This window comes from Mustela putorius, unplaced genomic scaffold (assembly GCF_011764305.1).
Source record: "Mustela putorius furo isolate JIRA1106 unplaced genomic scaffold, ASM1176430v1.1 tig00003896_pilon_pilon_pilon, whole genome shotgun sequence".
NCBI classification, from domain to species: Eukaryota; Metazoa; Chordata; class Mammalia; order Carnivora; family Mustelidae; genus Mustela; species Mustela putorius.
In genome coordinates, this window is record NW_025422045.1 from 10670548 (window position 1) to 10692807 (window position 22260).

Sequence of the window (22260 nt, forward strand, 5' to 3'; positions counted from 1 at the left end):
TCTCTCCCAATCCCATCTTGTTTCATTTTTTTCCTTCTCTACCCACTACCAACCCCCGCCCTGCTTCTCAAGTTTTCCTCATATCAGAGAGATCATATGATAATTGTCATAAAGGAAATATTTTAATGCAAACCCATTTTATGCTATTAAGATCATATGGTACTTTCTTTACACTTTTTAACATGTTTTATGTGCTTTATTATAAAGATGATTTGGGTATCCAGAGTAAACAAACCAAAAATAATAAAACTTGCTTGAAATATTCATAATGTAATACATCCTAAGAGATGGGGGCGCCTGGGTGGCTCAGTGGGTTAAGCCACTGCCTTCGGCTCAGGTCATGATCCCAGGGTCCTGGGATCGAGTCCCGCGTCGGGCTCTCTGCTCAGCGGGGAGCCTGCGTCCCTCTCTCTCTTCCTGCCTCTCCATCTACTTGTGATTTCTCTCTGTCAAATAAATAAATGAATAAAATCTTTTAAAAAAATCTTTAAAAAAAATACATCCTAAGAGATGATTTATTAAAATTAGGCTTGAGTTAGAGAGAAATTGCCTTGCCTTGCTTTGGAACCTCTTACAAGTTGACCTCCTGAACTTGAGTATATGTAGTGTAAGGTTGTGCTAGGCTTAAAAACCGTATAGCCCTATTTGCATTGTAAATATATACTAAGCATAAGTGAGTAGTATCAGATTGCGAGGTCATTACAGAAATAGTACACAAGGAAACATGGAAATCTATAGACCTAACCAAGTTCCAACATTCAGTAGTGGAGAGCAGAGCCTTGAGGACATCTGTCCCTCTTTCCCCCACATAAAGGAGTGCCTCAGGCATCCATCATCCCCTATAGAGGCAACCTTTCCCTCATCTGTCTAGTTTTTCATCATTTATATCTTTAATTTTTTAATCTGGGAATTAAAAAATGATCTGGAGGGACACCTGGGTAGCTCAGTCATTAAGCGTCTGCCTTTGGCTCAGTTCATGATCCCAGGGTCCTGGGATCGAGCCCCACATCGAGCTCCCTCTTCAGCAGGAAGTCTGCTTCTCCCTCTGCATCTGTCTGCCATTCCCCCTGCTTGTGCTCGCTTGCTCTCTCTCTCCGATAAATAAAAGCTTTAAAAGAAAGAAAAAGAACTGAAAATCGGTTAATATTCATAATCTTTTAAAACAAGGAATCTGTAAGGAAAATAATGGAAGGGATTCTTGGTGAAGAAAATATTGGAGGTCAGTTTCCCAACTTATGTTGATTGGCTCTTAGTTTGAAATCAAGGGAACCCGACAGGCAAGGTGTGAGGCCTTTGTAGATGGCAGTCGACAATCTGGGGTGGGCTATGGCCAAAGACTGAACATACAAGCAGCATCAAGCAGGAAAGCCTCAGAATTGAGAGGTCTGGGAAAGCAAACCAGAGAAGAGATGGCTGACGGTCGTGAACTCTGATGAAGTTCTGTCCTGTCTCTGGCTTTCTCTTTGTTCTTCCATCCTGACAAAGAACAGAGAGTCTGGGCTGCCCAAGTTATGATAGCTGAAAAGAGAGAACTATGTAGCAATTACAGCCACAGAGAACAAAGCAGAAAGGTTCCGGCAAAGGCCTTTCTTCTACACTTCTTCTCCCTTGCCAAGGACTGTCCTTGCCCCTTATAGGGTCTGGAAGAGTGAAAGAAGACTTCACCATTAATTGGGCTATGGAGCTGGCTCCCAGAAGTAGTCCTTGGATCCTTTCCCTCCTATGCAAGACAATAGTATGATCGCGGGTCCTCCCGGCAGGAAGATGGGAGCCTGGCACATTTGTAAAGCCTGACAAGGAGTATTTCTGTCCTGGCTGTGGGTGTGTGCTGCTGAAGTAGCCCAAGCAACTTGGAAATGAAATGAAATGATAGGAGCCAGGTCGAAAACTGGAGAAAAATCCAAACTAGGTCTTTAAAGTGAGCAGGCAAGTCCTGGGAGTCTGAGTGGGAGTCACAGGGAGTAGCTCAGGAAGGAAGAGAAGCAGCAGCAGGAGACGGAAATGGAAAACAGCAGAGCCAGGAGATCAGGGATTGTTGTCTGTGACCAGAGTTTTCCCGGGTCGTTAGTCCCACCGGACTCTGAACTTGCAGGGGTTCCCAAGAGACTATCATGAATAGACTTGGCATCAGAGTCTATGTTCTGGTGGGAGTTTTCTATGCAAAACTGTTTGCAGAACCCAGAATTCCTTCAGGTTCTTATGCCTGAGGGCAGTGGTACTGGCCAATTCATTGTATTTTTCTTCTGAGGTTCCATGACTAAAGTTCTCCGAATACCCAAGTAAGAAGGTGGCTTTTCATTATTGATGCCCAGACACTCACTGAGGAACAGGTTGCTTATCGCAACACTGCTCAGGAGGCCGGAGGAGGAGACTTAGCTTATCAGAGTCTTGAGCTGGAACAAGCGGGACCTGGCCTTTTATCCCACATGGCCACTTGTTTAAAAAATGGAGCATGCGTCCATCACATGTATTTACTTACAAATTTTATACTTATCCTAGGGAGTGAATACATTATAAAGTATACCAACAAAAGACCATTTAAATAATGAGACAAGATGAAACAGTTCAAAATATTTTACTTTATTAACAGCACAAAATTTTCTTTTGCTAAAAAAAGTTATTTATTATAATGTTCTGGTTCCTTTATCTTGTCAGTCGTGATGGCTGTATATTGGCTGTAGCTCATGGCCTGAAACAGACTCTGCACTTTGTGGGGCTTCAGCATGGATGTTGGTTGAACGGGAGTCTGGAGTTCAGTCAGTCTTCTGGATAATTTTTAAGTTGGTGGTTGGGGGTGGAGATTTGGCAGACGTTTCATGAGTTTAATTTGTTTATCATCATTTTTGCTTTCTAGTAGGCTGAAGAAAAGCTCAGGCTATGAGTAAGTGTCTCTTCTGGTATTTTCTTATTTTTCACTGATGTCCGTTTTCATTGACTTCAAAATACAGTCTGTTTTAAAAATTTTGCAGGAACCTGTCCATTTTCTCAGGCTCGATTGAAAATTAATTAATAGAATCCATACACACACTCCACAAGTAAACTCCAGAACATTCTAACGCTGTAAAAACACATCACACAGACCTCCGCTGTTTGTGCCTTTGTTGGAGTCTCCACTCCCAGGAGGCCTCCAGAACCGCAGGGGACATAACCACATGAGGGATCCAGGAACAAGCTGAATATTATATAGTAGCACCAAGTAATTTCTTATTTCTATTTCTTATTTTACATATTTCTTATCTGGTGTAAACAGAAGTTCTTATACTCTCCCTATATAACCAATGGCATTCTCTTACGGATCGCTGAGATGTGGGCATCCTATTTGAGGGACCACAGGTCTAGAACAATGGTTCTTAAACTTTGGTTTCCAGATCCTTTTTTGCTGGCTCCCAGATGGTCCTGGAATTGGTATTTTAACGAAGACTCCTGGTTATTTCTAATGCAGATAATTTGCGCTTGGAATCCCCAGGACAAGCATAACTCCCTGGAATCAGTATTCTTTTGGCCACGTAGAGGGTCTCCCTCTATATGATCAAAAGCCTGTTCCTCGAAATTCAGCTACCCCATTGCTGTGAAGGGTTGGAGTAAACCTTCCGCACTAGGAATGAGCCAGAAGTGGGAACTGGCCCACAGGCCGGTGGGACTGCCATTGTCTGCTTAAACTGTGAGTGTGCTGTAGGGTGTGTCAGAGGCCCAGGAGTCCAGAGTAGCAGCTCCATCTGAGAGGGGTGCCGTAATAGGGACTGCAGATCCCTGTTGCTCCTTTGACATCAAGCACAGTTGCTATGAGTGATGGAGAATCAACACTGTTCAGACACCTGGGGCTTCATCCCATCCATGGAAACCCAGGAAATCATGAGAGTTCATTCCAAAGGACGACCGTCCCTGGGTATACCTTAAAACATAATTTAGAACCGACCAGATACAATCACCATCATCTTCATTTTCATCGTTACTGTGATTTTCATCATTGTCGCCAATAGCTTCCTAACACTTAACAGTTTGCAAAGGATTTTGTGCTACCCTATGAGGCACAAGTTTTTTATCCTTTCCTTTTGAAGATGTGCATACTAAGGATCCCAGCAAGCCCAGGTCACCCTGGTTGTTGGTGGTGAGGCCCAGACTCAAGGCCAGTCCCCTGTCTGCGATCAAGCGGTCTCCCACGCCATGGCTGCCTCGTTTTCACAGAAGATGATTTTCTTTCCAGCAAGAAGGGAAAACCTGGTTATTTTGTCCAGTAGAAATAAAACCCAGGAAGGACACAAAGTGGGTAACAATGGATGCCAGCAGATGCAAGATTTCCCCAGCCGGTGTGCAGAAAAAAGGACGAGGACATTCTCAAGAGTGGCCTATTTGCTCCAAAGAGCTCAAAGAGCTTTTGTATTGTTTTCAAAAGAGGTTCCACTACTATCCCACTTTGACGGTGATACTTCCATGTCAAAGTGTGGTTCTTCCTCTCGTGTGGTTGGCTTTCACAGATTTTTATTGCTCCGGTGATAAGGACTCAACGCTGCTCTTAACGACCGCATTTTGTCAGTGACACTGGGAGGGTGACTACCTTCTATACCCACAAGATCAGAACCCGTGGAAATCTTCATTGTGTATTCTGTTGTGTGAGGGCTTGAGAAGGGAAGCAAGCGCAAAGCAAATAGATCGCAGTGAGCATCAGTGAGAGGGGGAAAAAAGAGGTTTGTACTGCTTTGTGAATGGCCATCACAAGGTCCATTTTCCTCAGTTGATGAGACACCCCGGAGCGCATCTGTTGTGGGCAGTCACACCGTGGTACATGAATCCCACCTGGGTAGACTGTGACTACAACCTAGTCACAGGGAGAGAGAGAGCACCGGGAACAAGACAGGAACACTCAGTGGTCTGTGGGAAGGGTAAGGGGGAGCTAACTGTTCTTTCCATTTCTCCGTGGGTTTGAAATTTTTTTAAACAAAAAATAATTAAAAAAAAAAAAGCAGCATAAAATGAAAAACAAACTGGGAAAACATGTGCTGCAGATAGGACACAAAAATTGCTAATATTCTTTAAAAAAAAAAAAAATTAAGAGGGATCCCTGGGTGGCTCAGTGGGTTAAGCCTCTGCCTTCAGCTCAGGTCATGATCTCAGGGTCCTGGGATCAAGCCCTGCTTCGGGCTCTCTGCTCAGCAGGGAGTTTGTCTCCCCTGCCCCTCCCTCCACCTGCCTCTCTGCCTACTTGTGATCTCTGCCTGTCAAATAAACAAATAAAATCTTAAAAAAAAAAAAAGAAAGAAAAAAGAAGAGCTCCTGCCAATACAAAATACAAAAACAACTTACATATAAGAGAGACAGAAATACAGATAAGCAGCAAATGTGTGAAATATATTTACTCTCACAGGGAAGTCAGGGAAATGCAAAGTAAGCAATATATTACTATTGTTTCTTTTTGGATTAGCACAGCCAGATCATTTATACCACCCTCACACTCAGGGCGGATGAGGCGGCAGTGGGATGCGATTGCTTTGGTTCTACTACTGAAGGGATCAGTTGCCCTGAAGTCCTTAAAGGCAATTTTTCAAGGGGTGCGAGAAGCTTCTGAAAATTGTCATTTTTAAAATTTAGCAGTTGTACTCCTAGGATATACAGACGCCTGTAGATGAAGTGTGCTGGGAGAAGCACTCACCACTCCTTGATCAGGCCGCCCATCTTCCTGTGGGTCTGTGCCCCCAGGAAAATCTCCAGACAGTTGCCGTCACAAGTTATTCTTGGTTATCCCACCTCATAGGTGAGACAGGAAGACTGGAAGGGGCTGGAGTTAGATAGTAGCTAATTGCCCTTCCTCAGGTCAGAGGATAATTTTCCTTGAGAGCTGGCCTTTGCTATTTTTTTTTAAAAGATCTTATTTATTTATTTGACAGACAGAGATCACAAGTAGGCAGAGAGGCAGGCAGAGAAAGAGAGAGGAGGAAGCAAGCTCCCCACTGAGCAGAGAGCCCAATGTAGGACTCAATCCCAGGACCCTGAGATCACAACCTGAGCCGAAGGCAGAGGCTTTAACCCACTGAGCCACCCAGGCAACCCAGGAGCTGGCCTTTAATACAGAGAACAGAACAAAGAACAGAATTCTCTGCGAGTAGTTTGAACCGGTTTCTTCTCCCTCCCCACTGCTAGAGGCAGGAAGGGATTTTCTTCAGGCCTCCTAGCAACAACATGGTGGGGCTCGTAGAGGTAAAACTCAGCAAAGTAGGCCTCCCTCCGCCCCGCCAAGCCTTGGCCCCTCAGGACTTACAATGCTCAAGCTAAGGCACACTGCGCCTCTGGCAATCTGGTAAGTGGAGGCTAACTGTTCTTGCCAATACCAGCGTCAGCGATAGCCATCCTCTCTGGAGCTTTATCCAGGTCTGTGTGTCTGTCTGACTCTGTCTGTCTCTCCAGTTTTTAGGGAAATAGTTTTCCCTGTAACCTTGATTCTCTGATTGATCTAAGAAGAATTGCTTTTCAGTTTGTTCAGCTTTTTTGTTTGTTTGTTTGTTTTTAAATCACTGCCATCCTCCCGATACCTTCCAAGCTCTTTACATGTTGAAGTGAAACCAGGAGCCCACAAACTGCTTTTTCATGATAATTTCACAGATGTGGGCATCACAGTAGAGTCAAGAGATTGAGTCACTGTGGTTGAGTTTAACTGATCTTAATTATGTTGACCATTTTAAAAAACAGGGATTTGCTTTCCGATGAAAAGTTTTAAGACCTACATTCCACACACAGTCATTCTTATAATCTTATTTTGTTTTTGTGCTGCTCGCCCGTGGAGCTGCCCACTGCTTAATAAGGAAGACCTTTAACCAGACTTTGATCCTTAAGTCTTGGCAGTTCTATAAAAATAGCAGAAGTTTAAAGACTACAAGTGCTAAATGCTTAGAGACCAGCATTTTGAACTTCTTTAACATTGGCTAATCTGTGATTTGGCTTTACAAAACAAAACACAGCATGTTGTATTTTTTTCCTCCCAAGAATGTTTTATAGTGTAGTAATCTGGTCAGTTGTGGGTCATAAAACCTCAGCCAGAGATAGACCTTTTTTACATGCAATAGTGGTCATTATCAGATTCAAGTTCTTATGCTTAACAAAACAAGTGCAAGTTTCTAGTGGTAAAAATGCTAAAGTCAGTCTAGTTCACTGTAATTAATAATGGAATATTTCCTGTAAAATCCAAATTAACTAGGAAGCATTGTTTTAAAATTACCAATTTGTATAGTTGTGAAGATAAATTCGATTTTAAATTTTCTTTTTCTTTCTTTTCTTAAACTTAGGTTGCTTCCAACTGTAATTGATCAGAAATCATTTATTTTCCCTCTAGAATCTGAGGGTAGACTTTGGCAACCCCAAAGACAGCACAGTACATTTCCACGTGCCTTTCCAAGAATAAAGGTAGGAACAGAGACATCCATAAAGACAGAAAGGGGATGAGTGATTGGGGAGACTGGGGGGAAGGGCGGTTGGGAAAGGACATCTGAGGCATCTCAAGTGTCTTTTTGGGATGGTGAAATGTTCTGGAATTTGAGAGTGGCGATGATTGCCCAACTCCGTGGCTCTACTGAACACCACTGAATGTACACTTTAGAAGGGTAAATTTAAGGTATGTGAATTATGTCTCAATAAAGCTGTTTTAGGAATAAAAAAAAAACTTTCCAGAGTTAAGGCAGGAAATTTACTTTGTGTTCGAAATGAGAGAACATGCCACTGTTTTTTCAGATATGTTCATGACACTGTGAGTGTCTACCACACAAGAGCTTTCTTCAGAAAGCAAAATACACCAAGCTACAGTGCCTTCGCATTTTTAAATTAGCAATAATCACGCTTCAGATAAACCAACGGCTATACTGCTGCCACTGGGCAAAGCTAGAATTTCTGAACAGAGCCCTCCAAGGGAAGTTTCCAGGGGGCAAGGGCTAGAGCTCAAGAGGTTACTGATTGTACCTGCTGGGTGTTCTTGCAATTGGATTCCTGTTCCCACCCCAACTCCCCAGAAGTGGGAACAGCTCATCTCCTGTCAGTGCTTCAGGAACACTAACTGGATCCACCTTCAGAAGGATCCGAGACGGCATGCTATTATTGTTTTCATTTCACTGATGAAGAAGCCAAGGGACAGAAATGTGAGAGAAATTGTCCAGGAGTTACGCAGCTAGTCAATGTCAGAGGCAGGACCACGTAACCAGAAACACAGGGATAACCACTGCAGTACCTCTTTTCAGATAATAGATTTGTTGGGGTATAATTAATAGACCATCAAATTCACTCTTTTTAAGTGGACTTGAGTGGATTTTCGTATATTCACCAAGTCGTACAACCATCACACAGTGCCCTTATTTGAACGGTGTTAGCCGTATTTTTCTTCGATCACACCTGACAAGATCTGTAACTACATTTTTTTTTTAAAATGTCTGTTCTCCCAGTAGAATAGAAGTTTAATGAGGGTGGGAGCCATGTCAGTCTGTTCACTGCCTTATGTTGCCTGGGGACTCTCGATAAAGGTTTGTTGAATGAAGAAATGAAACCACGATGCCCGCTCCCCTGTGCAGTCAGTCAGTGTCGGCTCCACGACCGGGAGGTGGTGGAGCCAAGAGCAGCGCGCTCCTACCTCCCACACTGCCCTTCATACCCCGAGTCTGCTCGGCCACTGTCTATGGAGTGTTTTGGCACTGTCAGTGCCAAACACTGTCGGAGGCACACGGGGACGAATGATGCCAGGTCCCTACTCTCAGAGCTTATGTTCTCACTGGGGGAGACAGATCATCGACAAGAAAATACCAGCTAATAATAAAGGCTCTCCTGAAAATAGAACGTCATGAGAAAGGGAGCTTAAAGTTCTCACACTTCCTTTCCTATTAAGTCTCTGCTAACTGTGAAATATTTCCCCCCCCCTCAAGAATCTCGGGAGGGTCACTGGTGTTCCCAAGTGGAAGATTTAGAGCTCTCTGGTTTGTGAGGACAATGAAACAACATATCTGAAATTAGGACTATTTAGAATGTTTAGCTGTTGTTATTATTCCAGAAAAAAATAAAACTATGGCCCAGAAATTTATTTTCCTGAAAGAGTTTTGCATCCTGGCAAATGATCACAACGATAAGAAATCTTATGCGCTAAATATAACCCCAGAGCTCTTTTAAATACTGTGAGCATGGGTGAGCTTCGTTTAAAAGGGGTATGGAAGGTTTCCTACCCTGGCTTTACCTCCAGGGCCTAGATCCCTATTGTTGTTTTATTTCTAATATCGGTGACATCTGCTTAAAAATGCATAACCGCTGACACACAAGATAGCCCTAATTTTGCATTGTAAACTCAATGACAAACAGTGCTGTTTTGCCAGCTGTTCCTGCAAGCCTACTACACCAACTTAAAAGCTTGTATTATTAAGTAGCAGTGAAATCCAACTGGGATATTACCACCTTTAATTGCCACTGCCAACCTGTTCAACTAGGTAAACCCCAGTTGCTTCTTTCAGCTCTCTTTCTCCAAAGTAGATAACGATTTTTGGAATTCCATTTCACACCAAAAACTTACATGACAAACCATTAGGAGTTGCTTGATTATAATTAAAAGCCGTAATTAAGAATTCTTTGGACAGCTACATGCAAAAGAATGAAACTAGACCGTTTTCTCATACCACACACAAAAATAAATTCAAATGGATTAATGACCTAAATGTGAGACCTGAAACCATATAACTTCTAGAAGAAACGAGGCAAGTAATCTCTTTGACATCAACCTTAGCAATATTTTCCTAGATATGTCCCCTAGGCAAGGGAAACAAAAGCAGAAATAAGCTATTTGGATTCCACCAGAATAAATACCTTTTGCACAGCAAAGGAAACCATCAACAAAACACTAAGGCAACCTACTGAATGGGAAAAGATATTTGCAAATGGTAAGATGTTAATATCCAAAATATATAAAGAACTTATAAAACTAAACACTAAAAAAATGGGCATTCCATAAAAACATTTGAAATTGGGTAGAGTGCCTGAATAGTCATTTTATTAAAGAAGACATAGAGATGACCAACAACACTGCAGAAATGATCAACATCACTCATCATCAGGGAAATGCAAATCAAAACCACAATGAGATATCACCTTACACCTATCAGAATGGCTAGAATCAAAAAGATAAGAAACAACCAGTGTTGGCGAGGATGTGGAAGAAAGGGAAGCCTGGTGCACTGTTGGTGGGAATGTATATTGGTACAACCACTGTGGAGGGCTCTATGGAGGTTCCTCAAACAATTAAAAATAGAACTACCATATGATCTAGTAATTCCACTATTGGGTATTTACCTAAAGAAAATGACAACGCTCATTCAAAAAGATACATGCCTCCCTATGTTTATTGCAACATTATTTAAAATAGCCAAGATATGTAAACAGCCCAAGTGTCCACTGATAGATGAATGGATAAAGAAGAATGGACACACATGCACACGCACACACAGCGGAATATTACTCATTCCTAAACAAGAATGAGATTTTGCCACTTGTGACAACATAGATGGACCTCGAGGGTGTTATGCCAAGTGAAATAAGTCAGACAGAAAGGCAGGTACTGTATAATTTCACTCACATGTGGAATCTAAAAAACCAAACAACTGAACAAATACCAGACTCTTAAATAGAATAAACTGGTGGTTGCCACAGGGGAGGGGGATGGGTGAAACAGATAAGAGGAGATTAAGTAGTATAAACTTGCAGTTATAAAAAGTAAGTAAGTCGGGGTGCTTGGGTTAGGTAAGCACCTGCATTTGGCTCAGGTCATGATCCCAGGGTCCTGGGATGGAGCCCAGCATCAGGCTCTCTCTGCTCAACGTGGAGTCGCTCATCCCTCTCTCCCCCTGCCCCCTGCTCATGGTTTCTCTCTCCCCACCTCTAATAAAATCTTAAATAAATAAATAAATAAGTCACAGAGATGAAAAGTACAGCGTAGGAAATAGAGTTAGTAATATTGTGGCAAAAGAAGTGTTAATTTTCTTTTATCTTCAAAAAAGCCATATTGTGATAACTTTTTTCACAGTGTATCTTTGTTCTACATCAGCACCCACTCAACCACTCTTTGGGGCTCCTTGGACTAGAGGCACATCTCTACCTGTAACAGATAAGAAAGGATTGGAAATAAAAACAACGAAGGAGGAAGTGGAGGGAGGAAGAGAAGGAGAAAAAATTTATAAGCCAAGAGAGTACTTGATTTTCTTGTTATATCTGGCAAGCTAATTCCTATACTGTTTAGAGCAAAGGGCCTACTTATAAACATGGAAGAGCTGGTATGTCTGTGGAGCAAGGAAGATGAACCCATCCCATTGCTTGAGAACTATTCCCTTTATTAATCCCGTAAAACGGCTGCCTTAGCAGTCAAACAAACTTAAAAAAAAAAAATACTGTAATCTAATACAATGCAGCCATGTGTCTAAGATGGGAAGGCTCTGATTTGTGAATTTGGATCGAATTGAGAAAGTGATTTTCAAACTTTGATCAAAATGAAAGTTTTGAGGACTTTGGACATTATGAGGAATCTTATGGTGAGAGATGAAAGCAGGAAAAAGAGCAGGTAAGGGCTGCTTCCCAGACTATTGCTGTGAGTCTTGCCTTACTGAGTGGTGGGTGGCAGGTTTTGCCCAGGAGACGGTAGAGCAGAGCAGGCAAATGAGAGTGCCACAATAAGTGAACCATTGTGAGTTCTTTTCTTCTCCCAAGAGCAGTGACTTTTAAAAAAATATTGCCTGTGGCTTTTTATTGAAGTGTTTTAAAATACAGACTTAATGACATTTCACCCCTCAATGCTTTAACATGCATCTTTAAAAATGTGCACATTTCAGGGGCACCTGGGTGGCTCAGTGGGTTAAAGCCTCTGCCTTCCGCTCAGGTCATGATCCCAGGGTTCTGAGATGGAGCCCCACATCGGGCTCTCTGCTCAGCAGGGAGCCTGCTTCCCTTCCTCTCTCTGCCTGCCCCCTGCCTCTCTGCCTACTTGTGCTCTCTGTCTGTCAAATAAATACATAAATAATCTTTTTTAAAAAAATGTGCACATTCCGTCTTGCCCACAATAACATTATCATACCTAAAAAAAAAAATGAACAATAATTGGTGAATATAACAAATACTCTGATCATATTCAAATTTCCCCAATTGATCCTCAGATGAGTTTTACTGATCCTTTATCCAAACCTGGATCTGCTTATATTCATTGCATTCGATTATTTTATTTCTTTTTTTTTTATTTCTTTTCAGCATAACAGTATTCATTGTTTTTGCACCACACTCAGTGCTCCATGCAATCCGTGCCCTCTCTAATACCCACCACCTGGTTCCCCCAACCTCCCCCCCGCCCCCCGATTATTTTATTTCTTAAGGCTCTAATAATCCAAAGCAGGAAGACTCAGTTCAATTCATTTCTATAATTGGTGTCCAGCCTAAAGCAGGCTCTGAAGAGAGGACAACGTCATGGTTAGACATATGAATTCACAGCCTGGCTCCACCATGTCCTATCTGTTCCTTGGCGAGTCACTTAACCTCTGTCTGTGCCTCAGTTCCTCATCTGCAAAATGGGCATAAGGATAGCCCCTACCCCAGAGAGCTGCTGTAAGGATAAATGAATTAACATATGTAAATGTTTATAACAGTGCCCCATATGTGCCCTAATGTTAATTCTTATTATTTGCTGATGAATACTTGTCAACTTTAATTATGTACTCACTGTGTGCTAGACATTTTAGGCATCAGCCAAATCTTTGCTCTCACGGAATTTACATTCTAGTTGGGGTCAGGCAGTCATTTGGGAAAAAAAGGAAAAAAAAAAAAGATTTGCAAAGTAAATATATATGGGGAGTTTATCTCGCCATCCTCCCCCTCCTGGTTCTCTGCACTCACCTGTCCCACTGCAGTTCCTTCTGTGTTCTGTGACTTTAAGAGAAGAGGGGGGGAGGGGTTTCGGATTTTATTTGTTTGTTTGTTTGTTTTCTCCTTAGCAGTAGGACTTGATATTTTCAATTTTGGAAGAACTAAAAGATAAATAAACTGTGGTTTTTAAAAAAAAAATGGGAAGGAACCTAGGGGTGTTGGATGGTCTCCCTCATAAGGTGACACTTGAGCAGAAATCTGAGGGTATGTCTTTGGCTATTTGGAGGAAGAGCATTTCAGGTAGAGGGAACACAAAGACCCTATCTAGAAATACAAAGACCCTATTTCTAAAGACCCTATCTTAGAAATACAAGTGATGTGGAAATGTTGGGGTTTGGAGCCAATGGTCAAGAGAGAATTCTCGAGACGTCTTCGGGGCAAAGAGGTGGTTTTATTAAAGCTAGGGACAGCACTGTGGGCAGAAAGAGCTGTGCTGGGATTGTGAGGGGTGGCCCATTATATATGTTCAAGTTGGGAGGGGGTTAGGGGTAGCATAAGTCTTAAAGGAATTTTGGAAGCAAGGTTTCCAGGAACTTGAGGGCTAGTTGTTGTTAGGAAAAGGTCATTTATTACTGTCTAGTAAAACCTTAGTCATGACCCTTCAGATGTATATCAGTGGACCATATGCTTGGAAGATGATTGCTAACATGGATCTTGGGGGGTAGAGATAAAGGAAGTTTCCAAAGGAAAGTTTACATGTTAAAGGAGGTTTGGGATCCTGGAGGTCAGGCTAATGTTTGCCCTTAGCAAAGTGTCCTAGAGGAAGGTCACTCTTTCTGTCTCAAGGACTTGTCAATGGGTTGTAGGTAGTAAGAAATTTTAATTTTTCTGGAGGGCACTATGCAGGGGAAGGGAAGTAGGAAAAGTGTGAAGAGGCCCGATGTTGTAGACCATTGTGAGGACTTCCGAATGCTCTCTGAGTAAGGTGGGAAGCCACTGGGGTCTTTTCCTGCTCTGAGGTAGAAGAGGAAGGGCAGCAGCACGGGCACCATTTAGGAGCCTGTGTGGGCCATGTCCATGAGATCCTAGCTCATCCTCACAATGCCTGGGGGGAAGGAATTATCATCCCTGGTTTCATAGATAAGGAAATAGAAGGTGGGAGATGATTCTAATTTAAAACAAAGTGACAGCAGAACTGGGGTTCAAACACAGGTGTGTTTGACCTCAAAGTTCTGGCTTTCCTTACCATTATTAAAAAAAAATAACAAAAAAAACTTAAGTTCCCTTCTTGTGTTTATCACAGAGAAATTTAAGACCCAAAAAAAAAAAAAAAAAAAAAGGCAAGACAGCAGGACAACTCCTGATTTGGTTCACAGATGGCCCTAACTATCCCCAGAATTATCCTCTGCTATGTTCTTCCAAACTTTCCCAGAGAAACTTCTCAATCAATACACCTGATTAAGGTGACCTTTTTCACTTTCTGATTTGTTGCAACAATGTAGCAATTATGAAGCCACGTTAGAATTATTTATAATACATTAAGATACCTGAACATATGCAATACTGTTTTACTGTAACTGGTTAGTGTTCAATTCGTTTATACATACATTTTAAAGAGTTTTATACCTTACAGTGTACAAAAGCTATAGCTAATGGGACAGAAGATTAAGCATGGTATTTGGGGCTATTTCTATAAAAAATAGGCATCAAAAATGGGCCCTTAGGACTGTATCTTCTAAGAATATTTTTTCTATGGGAAGATTCAATAAGCTACATTTTTATGACTCATGGCACCTTCTCCAAAAACTTGTTACTAATTGTAATTGTGAAGACTCCCCAAATATTATTATATGGTATCCCATGGTTCAGTGACATTTCAAAGGTGGAGTTCCAAATTTCTCATGCCTTGCTCCATGGCTTACCAGGAAATACTAACTTCTGGGCACACAGAAGACCCGTCATTCTCCGGCCTCCAACTCAAGAGGGTATTTTGTAGTGAAGGGAAGGAAGCCAGAGAATTAGCAATTGGCCCATGTGCCGTAAAAACTGGACAGAATGTCACCTTTGGCACACACTACTGCTGTCCTCTCATGACTGTGTCACTGTGGCATACAGTAATGAGAACACACACACAAAAATGCCCTTCATCACTGGTAAGCTATTTCCTCAAATATTTTAATTTTGATGGTTCTGTGTGCTGGGTGGTAGACACATTTATCTCTGTTCTAGAGGAAGCTCAGTGTCTGTACTCAGAGTGCGATCAGAGAGGTTTAGAAAAATGCTCTGGTAGGGTTGGGGGTGTGGTGTATGCCAAATGCCTGGGCTTTGTTATAACCAGTCAATATATCATCTTTCCAATCTGTTTTGAGTACAGTTGTCTCTGACCTCTGTGTCGTAGTCTGCCAGCTCACATAGCATGTTCTTGCAGGAATTCTTCAAGACTTGAAGGACCTGCACTGACTGCTCATTCTTTCACTATTTATCACTTTTGCCTGATTGTCCTTTTCCTCCTTTGCTAGGTTAGGTTGAGGGATTGTGACAGAAATTTTTATGAAAGAAATTGTTTCTTGAATGGACTAAAAAATATAGAAGGGAATCCATGTAACCAACATCCGGCTTGAAGAGTTACCATAATTTTACAATCCTTCTTTTGTCTCTTCCCTCCACATTTTTTGGTGCAGTCTTTTGAAGGAAATCCCAGACATCATATCATTTTACCCATAAGCACTTCAGATAAGGACTTAAAAAAAACATAACTATTATCACATCTAACACTTTTAACAATGCATTAATACTATAGAATTCCCAGGCTCTGTTCCATTTCCCCCAATTGTCTTAAAGTTGTTGTTCTAATGTTTGAATTAGGATGCAGACAAGGTCCACACAGGGCATTTGCATCTCATTTTATCTACAACATTTCCCCTTCATTTAAAAAAATGCCGCTGGGGCGCCTGGGTGGCTCAGTGGGTTAAAGCCTCTGCCTTTGGCTCAAGTCATGATCCCAGGGTCCTGGGATAAAGCCCCACGTCTCTCTCTGTCTGCCTTACTGCCTACTTGTGATCTCTCTCTCTCTCTCTCTGTCAAATAAATAAAATCTTTAAAAAGAAAATGCCACTTACTGGCTAAAGAAACCAGGTCATTGGTCAGATAGGTTTCTCTTCACTGTTTGAATTTGGCTGACCGCAATCTCATGGTGTCATTGTATGTTTTCCTCTGTCCCTAGTATTTCTTGTAAACTGGTGGTTTTATCTAGAAGCTTGACCAGATTCAGGTAGCATCTTTTGGGGAGAAATAGGTCAGAGGTGGTGCTCTGTACTTCCCCTTATCGGATATCAGGAAACAATTTCTTTTTCTCCTCTAAAGATGTTAAGATTGATCAGTGGGTCTGAGTATTACTGGCTCAATCTACCCTTTATAAAATTCCTCTAGTGGTATTAGAGACCACTGAGGTTTGCCTAAATACATTATTTCTTTAGGGATTGCAAAGCAGTGTTCTTACAATTCCACCCTTCCTTCTGCATTTATTGACTTCTAGCAAGAACTGTCCCTTCCTGACTCTTTGGTGCACCTGAAAAATAGATTTTTCAGGAAAAGCAGGATCAATGCTTGATTCTTTTCCTTTATCTACTTTCAAATTCATGTATCAATTTTGTCAAGTAGGTTTCCTCGCAAGAAGAGAAAACATTAAGAACTCACGGGTTTTTATATATTTGAACTGTTTCAATCCATTACAGTCATTATGTTTTGGCTAGTAAGCTCCTGAGTACTGCTTTGTCATTGCAAGATACTTACCGGACGTTAGTCATTTCCCTCACGAACAACCCTGTGAAGGTAGATATTATTATCCAGCTTTGCAAATGAGAAATCTAGATCATGTGGCTTGAACCACGATTTGAAGTCTATTGTTCTTTCCATTAAATATAATAATGGTTGAAAGAATCAGAGCATTCAAGGTGACTGGATTCTTCCCTTTTTTTTTTTTCCTGGTTTTAAGATTAAACAGCAGAGGGTGCCTGATGGCTCAGTGGGTTAAAGCCTCTGCCTTCAGCTCAGGTCATGATCTCAGGGTCTTGGGATCAAGCCCTGCTTTGGGCTCTCTGCTTAGCAGGGAGCCTGCTTCCTCCTCTCTCTCTCTCTCTGCCTGCCTCTCTGCCTACTTGTGATCTCTGTCTGTCAAATAAATAAATAAAATCTTAAAAAAAAAAAAGATTAAACAGCAGAGGTCTTTAACCAGTGGGAATAGGATATTAAGCAATATACACTTTAGAAGACATTACTTGGGGCAAACACTGTTGAGAATAATGTTATGCTGATAATACCGTAACTTAGTAAATAGCCCGTCTCAACTTCGTTTGTGAAGCATTTCAATTTTGATTACTCTGTGTGGGATCTACTGCTCAGATGTAGGTCATTTTATAGTCTGCCCATGTCTGGGGAGCTGATATGACACGCTGCCTAGTGTTTTTAATTCAGAACTTCTTCGAAAAGAAACCTTAGCCTCTTATGTTTAAACCCTCGTTTTAATAGCATAAGCTATTTCCTTCTTAGATAGCTTTGTGGGCATAGTAATAAAATAAATACCACAGAATCACTGATGAGATGAAAATTGAGCTCCCTGCTTCTGTGCGGCCATGTAGGTAAAACAGTAATTGGCTCTGATAATAACTTTTGTTCTTAGAAGCCAAAGTCTAAATGAGAGTCACATTTGATATATCCGCTTGTAATTACTATCAAAAGGAGAGAATTCCAAGTTTGGATGGTTTAGTGACTCAAGATAGATTAAATAAATGGCTGCCTTTTCTTGATCAATTCAAGAAAAATTTCTGAAATTATTTTTAATATTTATCTTGCTGTTGGTAGAAATTACCTTCTGGGGTTCGCTCTTCTGCTTAATGGAATGATTAATTCAATTTTTCTTTTTTAAACGGACAACAGTTTTTCTTGAAAAGATCTTATTACTGGGTCTGATAATGCAGCTTGGGCTTTTAAGTATTTTCCTAAACAGTTCTGTGGGTGGACTGTGAGACAAATTAAAATTAGGAGTGTAGTTGGTAGTGATTTACACCAAAGCTGTTTGATACATTAATATTATTCAAAGGTGGTCTCTTGTATATGTTTTTAAAAGGGAAATTTAATCATGTGTTAGTATTTTGGTATATACATGTTTTGGTGCCAAATTAGTAAATATTAGAACATTAGAACATTAATCATTTTAAAGGACCTCTCCAATTGCTTTTAGAAGCCAGCTAATACATAATTGAAATTACAACCTGTCATTCCTTTGGGATTTCTATTTACATTTGGATTCCCGTCTATAAAGTTCTATGCCCAGTGCCACAGAAATGTAACAATGAGCAGAGAACTGGATTTTGATGCCACTTTTGACAATGATTCTGTACTTGATCATTTCCTCCCTATACCCGTACCATAGCCACACAAAGTTGATGGAGCATAATAAAACTAAGAAAACTGCTATGGTCCACCAAGCCAATGATCCCAGAATTAAAAAGTTTTAACAAAGCTTAGACATGATAGATGAAGCTATTACCATCAGTTGTATCCAGGGCTCACTTTTAAAAAGCACTCTAATTACAGAAACCACACCCAGTCAATATAATACATATTAGCAATTTCCTAATCCTTGGTGGGGTGGAAATTATTCTGAAAGTTTAATTAAGGAGGAAAAAATTATGTTCAGGTATTAATTTCCATAGAAGAGGCATTCAGTTTCCACACAAAAGCCCCGGAGTGGTGCTGTGAGTGTGGGTTCCCCGCAGAAGGAAAGCCATTTATAATTAGACACGATGTTGCTTTTGCAACCCCACATACCTCCAGGAGAAGGAAACAGATATGCTTTCTTTGCAACCTATCCTGCACTGGTTAAATAAAGTAGACAGCTGAGTGCCATTATTTAGAAATTTGGCTTAAAAACTGCTATTAAAACACACACACACACAAAAGGGAGGTTTGGGGCCTGTGTTAGGAAATAAATTATCTGGACAGCGTACATCCCATAGTTATCTTTGTAGGCTTTCCCTTCACTTTGACCTTAGGCACAGCCCTGTTCATGAACGCTTATCATCAAAGAAATAGCTGGATCCTGAACTAATCTTGCTGGTGTCTATGACCATTTTAACTGTTGCACCACATCACCCCCAGAACTAAGACACTCAATTGAAAGGAAAAAACATTTTTTTAATTGCTCACAACACCGCCTTTCTAAAAAGTCACAAAGGCCTTGTATTTTAGGATTCCATTTATATGAAGTGCCCAGAAAGTGGACATCTAAGAGATAGAAAGTAGACTAGCAGTTGCCAAGGGCTGGAAGGAGGAGCAAAGAGGGAGTGATTGTTAATGGGTGTGAGGTTTCTTTCGGGGGTGATGAAAATGTTGTTTTTTAAGATTTTATTTATTTGACAGAGAGAGATACCAGCGAGAGAGGGTAACACAAGCAGGGGGAGTGGGAGAGGGAGAAGCAGGCTTCCCACCAAGCAGGGAGCCGGATCGATGCAGGGCTCCATCCCAGGACCCCGGGATCATGACCTCAGCCGAAGGCGGACGCTTAACGACTGAGCCACCCAGACACCCCAATGAAAATGTTCTGAAATTAGGGATGATGGTTGCACAACTTTGTGAATATGCTAAAAACCACTGACTTACATACTTGTAAAGGTGTGAATTTTATGGAATGTGAATTATATCACAATAAAAAGTCACAAGTCCTCAGAAACGGTTGTAATGTCATATTACTTAAGTGTCAACTTACCTTTTAGTCTGAAATCATAGAATACCGAAGCTGCGGAGGGTGTGTGTGTGTGTGTGGCAGGGTGGAGGGGTGGGGCGAGCTGCTGTGTGTGGGGGGGGGGATGGGGGAGGTGGGTTGGGGTGGGAGGGGTGGAGTTTAGAGGGTGGGCGTGAGGTGAGTAGTTCTTAAAGAGATCCTCAATTGCTGTGTTTGGCAAGTAAAGAAACTTACTTTCAAAGAAGGAAAGTGACTTACCCAAGGTTAATGTGCACCCGGTCCAGGGGAGGGCAAGTTTGGAACCCAGCTAGGTCTCTCCCCTTTTCCACCACCACTGTGCTGTCTTCTCTGGTGGTTTACAGTTAGGTATCTCAGCAGTAACTAATTTGAATTCTTTAAAATGAGAAACACGTCGTTCAAATGACATGCTTTTACATTTTTTTCTAATGACAGCACACATTTTTCCTAGAGACAGCAAAATCTCTGTGAAGAAGTAAATAAACATGTTGTGGTGAATTCACCACGTCCAAAGTTGAGATTCACCTGTAAATGTCCCTCGAGGAAAATGGCCACATTAACAGACCAAGGGAGCCCTCTACCTGTGTGTTTGTAGTATAGATTTCATTGGCAAAATCCTTGACCTGGAAAGCTAAAAATAGACCGAGACCAGGTATTCTGGTCCTTTGTCTACCTTGGTTGGCTTCTGGTATTATTTGGGAGGAAATGAGTGGTGTCCAAGGATATATTTTTATGAACAATGGGATACATGGAGGAAAATCTACACAAAGTTCTTTTTCTGTGAATAAAAGAGACCAATTAGCAGTCTAAATAAAACCAAATATATATATGTACATATATATAATTTTTGCCATAAGAACTATATTATTATATTATATAATTATTTTCAAAGAACTTCACACTTCTTTGAGCATATAAAATGTTAGTAAGCACTTTTGTTCATTCAGCATGAAAGTTTCATTGTTTCTTTGTTTCAGCGAAAGATAGGGTTGAATGTAAAAATCATGCAGGATCCTGAGAACATCCACCACAGAACTGCTGTAAATGCGAACTATGGGATCAGTTTGCCATATATTAATCAGAGAAAAGCGTGTGTAAGTAATGACTTGTTTTAATGAGCTCTTAATTTTTTTTAAGAATCAAAAGCCATATATTTTATAAGCTACAATGTAGATTTTAAGTAAAGATTTTGATCCTTAGGATTTTGGGGAGATGAAATGGAGTGGCTTTCATTCTGTTTATAATTACAAATGATTGAAAACATGTTAACCTATTTTTTTAAAGGTCTATTTGTAGCTCGTTTAAATGTCTGTTTTATCTGATGTTCCTAAATAATCTGGTATCATAATTTTAACAAGGATGCAATAATTCAACAACAAAAAGAATGAAGGAGAAATTTTAAATATTTTATTTCTTAGATAGTGTGGTTACCATTAGAAAAAGCAAAAGAAAACAGCGGCATGGTAATCAGCTTCAATGCATATGACCATCCGGTACACAAAATTTAAGAATAATATTCTAAACCTGGAGCAAGCATGGAATCATTCTTTATGTGAGCAAAATGATGGGAGGGAACAACGATCAAATGGAGACTGGCATTAAGTGATCTCAGAGTCTGTACCCATATTTGCCAGTGAATGGCTGCAAAGTGTCCCAAAGCAAGGACTGTACTGTTTTGTGGGGTTTTCTTAGGAGATTTAACAGGAGTGCTTCATTTTAATTGAGAAATTATTTGCCTTGCGATTATTTCTAATACTGAAAACAACCACTGAGGTGACACCTATACATTGGTAAATACATTTTTAACCTTCACCTTCTCTCAAAAGCTCTTAAATGTATGGTTTGGGGAGATCAAAACTAAAAAAACAAGATGGATTTTAGAATTAAATTGCAAAACTCTTTCTAACCAGAATAGTCTCTTGGATTAATCTTCTAAATTTCCCACACAGACATTTTCATCTGCCTACTTCATTCGTGTAACCCTGAAATATATATTTTACTTTCTTTCTATGTGCTTTATGTTATTCTAACAGGTTTGGCTTAACTGCACTTTATCATAGAAATACTTCTATGGCCTAAGAAATAACCAGAAAGTTAGATATTTTTATTCCTGCTGAAACTTTATTTAAAATGTCACTATGAATAATGTGAAAGTGTTTTTATCTGCTTCCCATGAGCCCAAAGCCCTTGAAATAAAAATATTATTTCTCTGGCTGCACAGACAGAAGCAGATTTCTCTTTTGTTGTTGTTGGTTTCCCGCTTCAATCTAGAATTAATATTGGCTTAGCTGGTGGAGTGCTGGGGCTTTGTAGCCCAAGGTAACCGCTGCATTTTCCGCAAACTTTTCCTGATGAGTATCAAAGCTTAAAAAAGGCACGCCTCTAGATTTAGAGAGGATTATGCTTGGCTTTAATGAATGGGAGTGAAGATTCAGACATAAATAAGAATTTGAATTTATATCCCAAATCTGGGTCATTTGATATATTCTTTTTTCTAATTCCCAAGAGAATGAGTGCTTTGGTTATTGTGCTCATATACTTCGAACCCAGAGGGTTTAGGAAAGGACTTGGTCTTGCATGATATATAAATAATATACACCCATTTATTGTATTAAAGATCCTTTTTCCCATTAAACCCGACTCAATGAAAA

General features: G+C 40.7%; 1 protein-coding gene across 13 annotated transcripts in view; it reads left to right on the forward strand.

The window, feature by feature from the left end:
- The window catches only part of IQCH (IQ motif containing H), a 191616-nt gene that overhangs the window by 10733 nt on the left and 158623 nt on the right, over positions 1 to 22260 (forward strand). For 11 of the 13 annotated variants that reach the window (XM_045067600.1, XM_004758619.3, XM_013059473.2 and 8 more), the window contains 2 exons: positions 7275 to 7392; positions 20587 to 20703. In XM_045067600.1, the coding sequence (XP_044923535.1) occupies positions 7275 to 7392; positions 20587 to 20703 (235 nt within the window). The remainder of the gene's footprint in view (positions 1 to 7274; positions 7393 to 20586; positions 20704 to 22260) is intronic. The other 2 variants (XM_045067603.1, XM_013059475.2) reach the window with 1 other exon arrangement.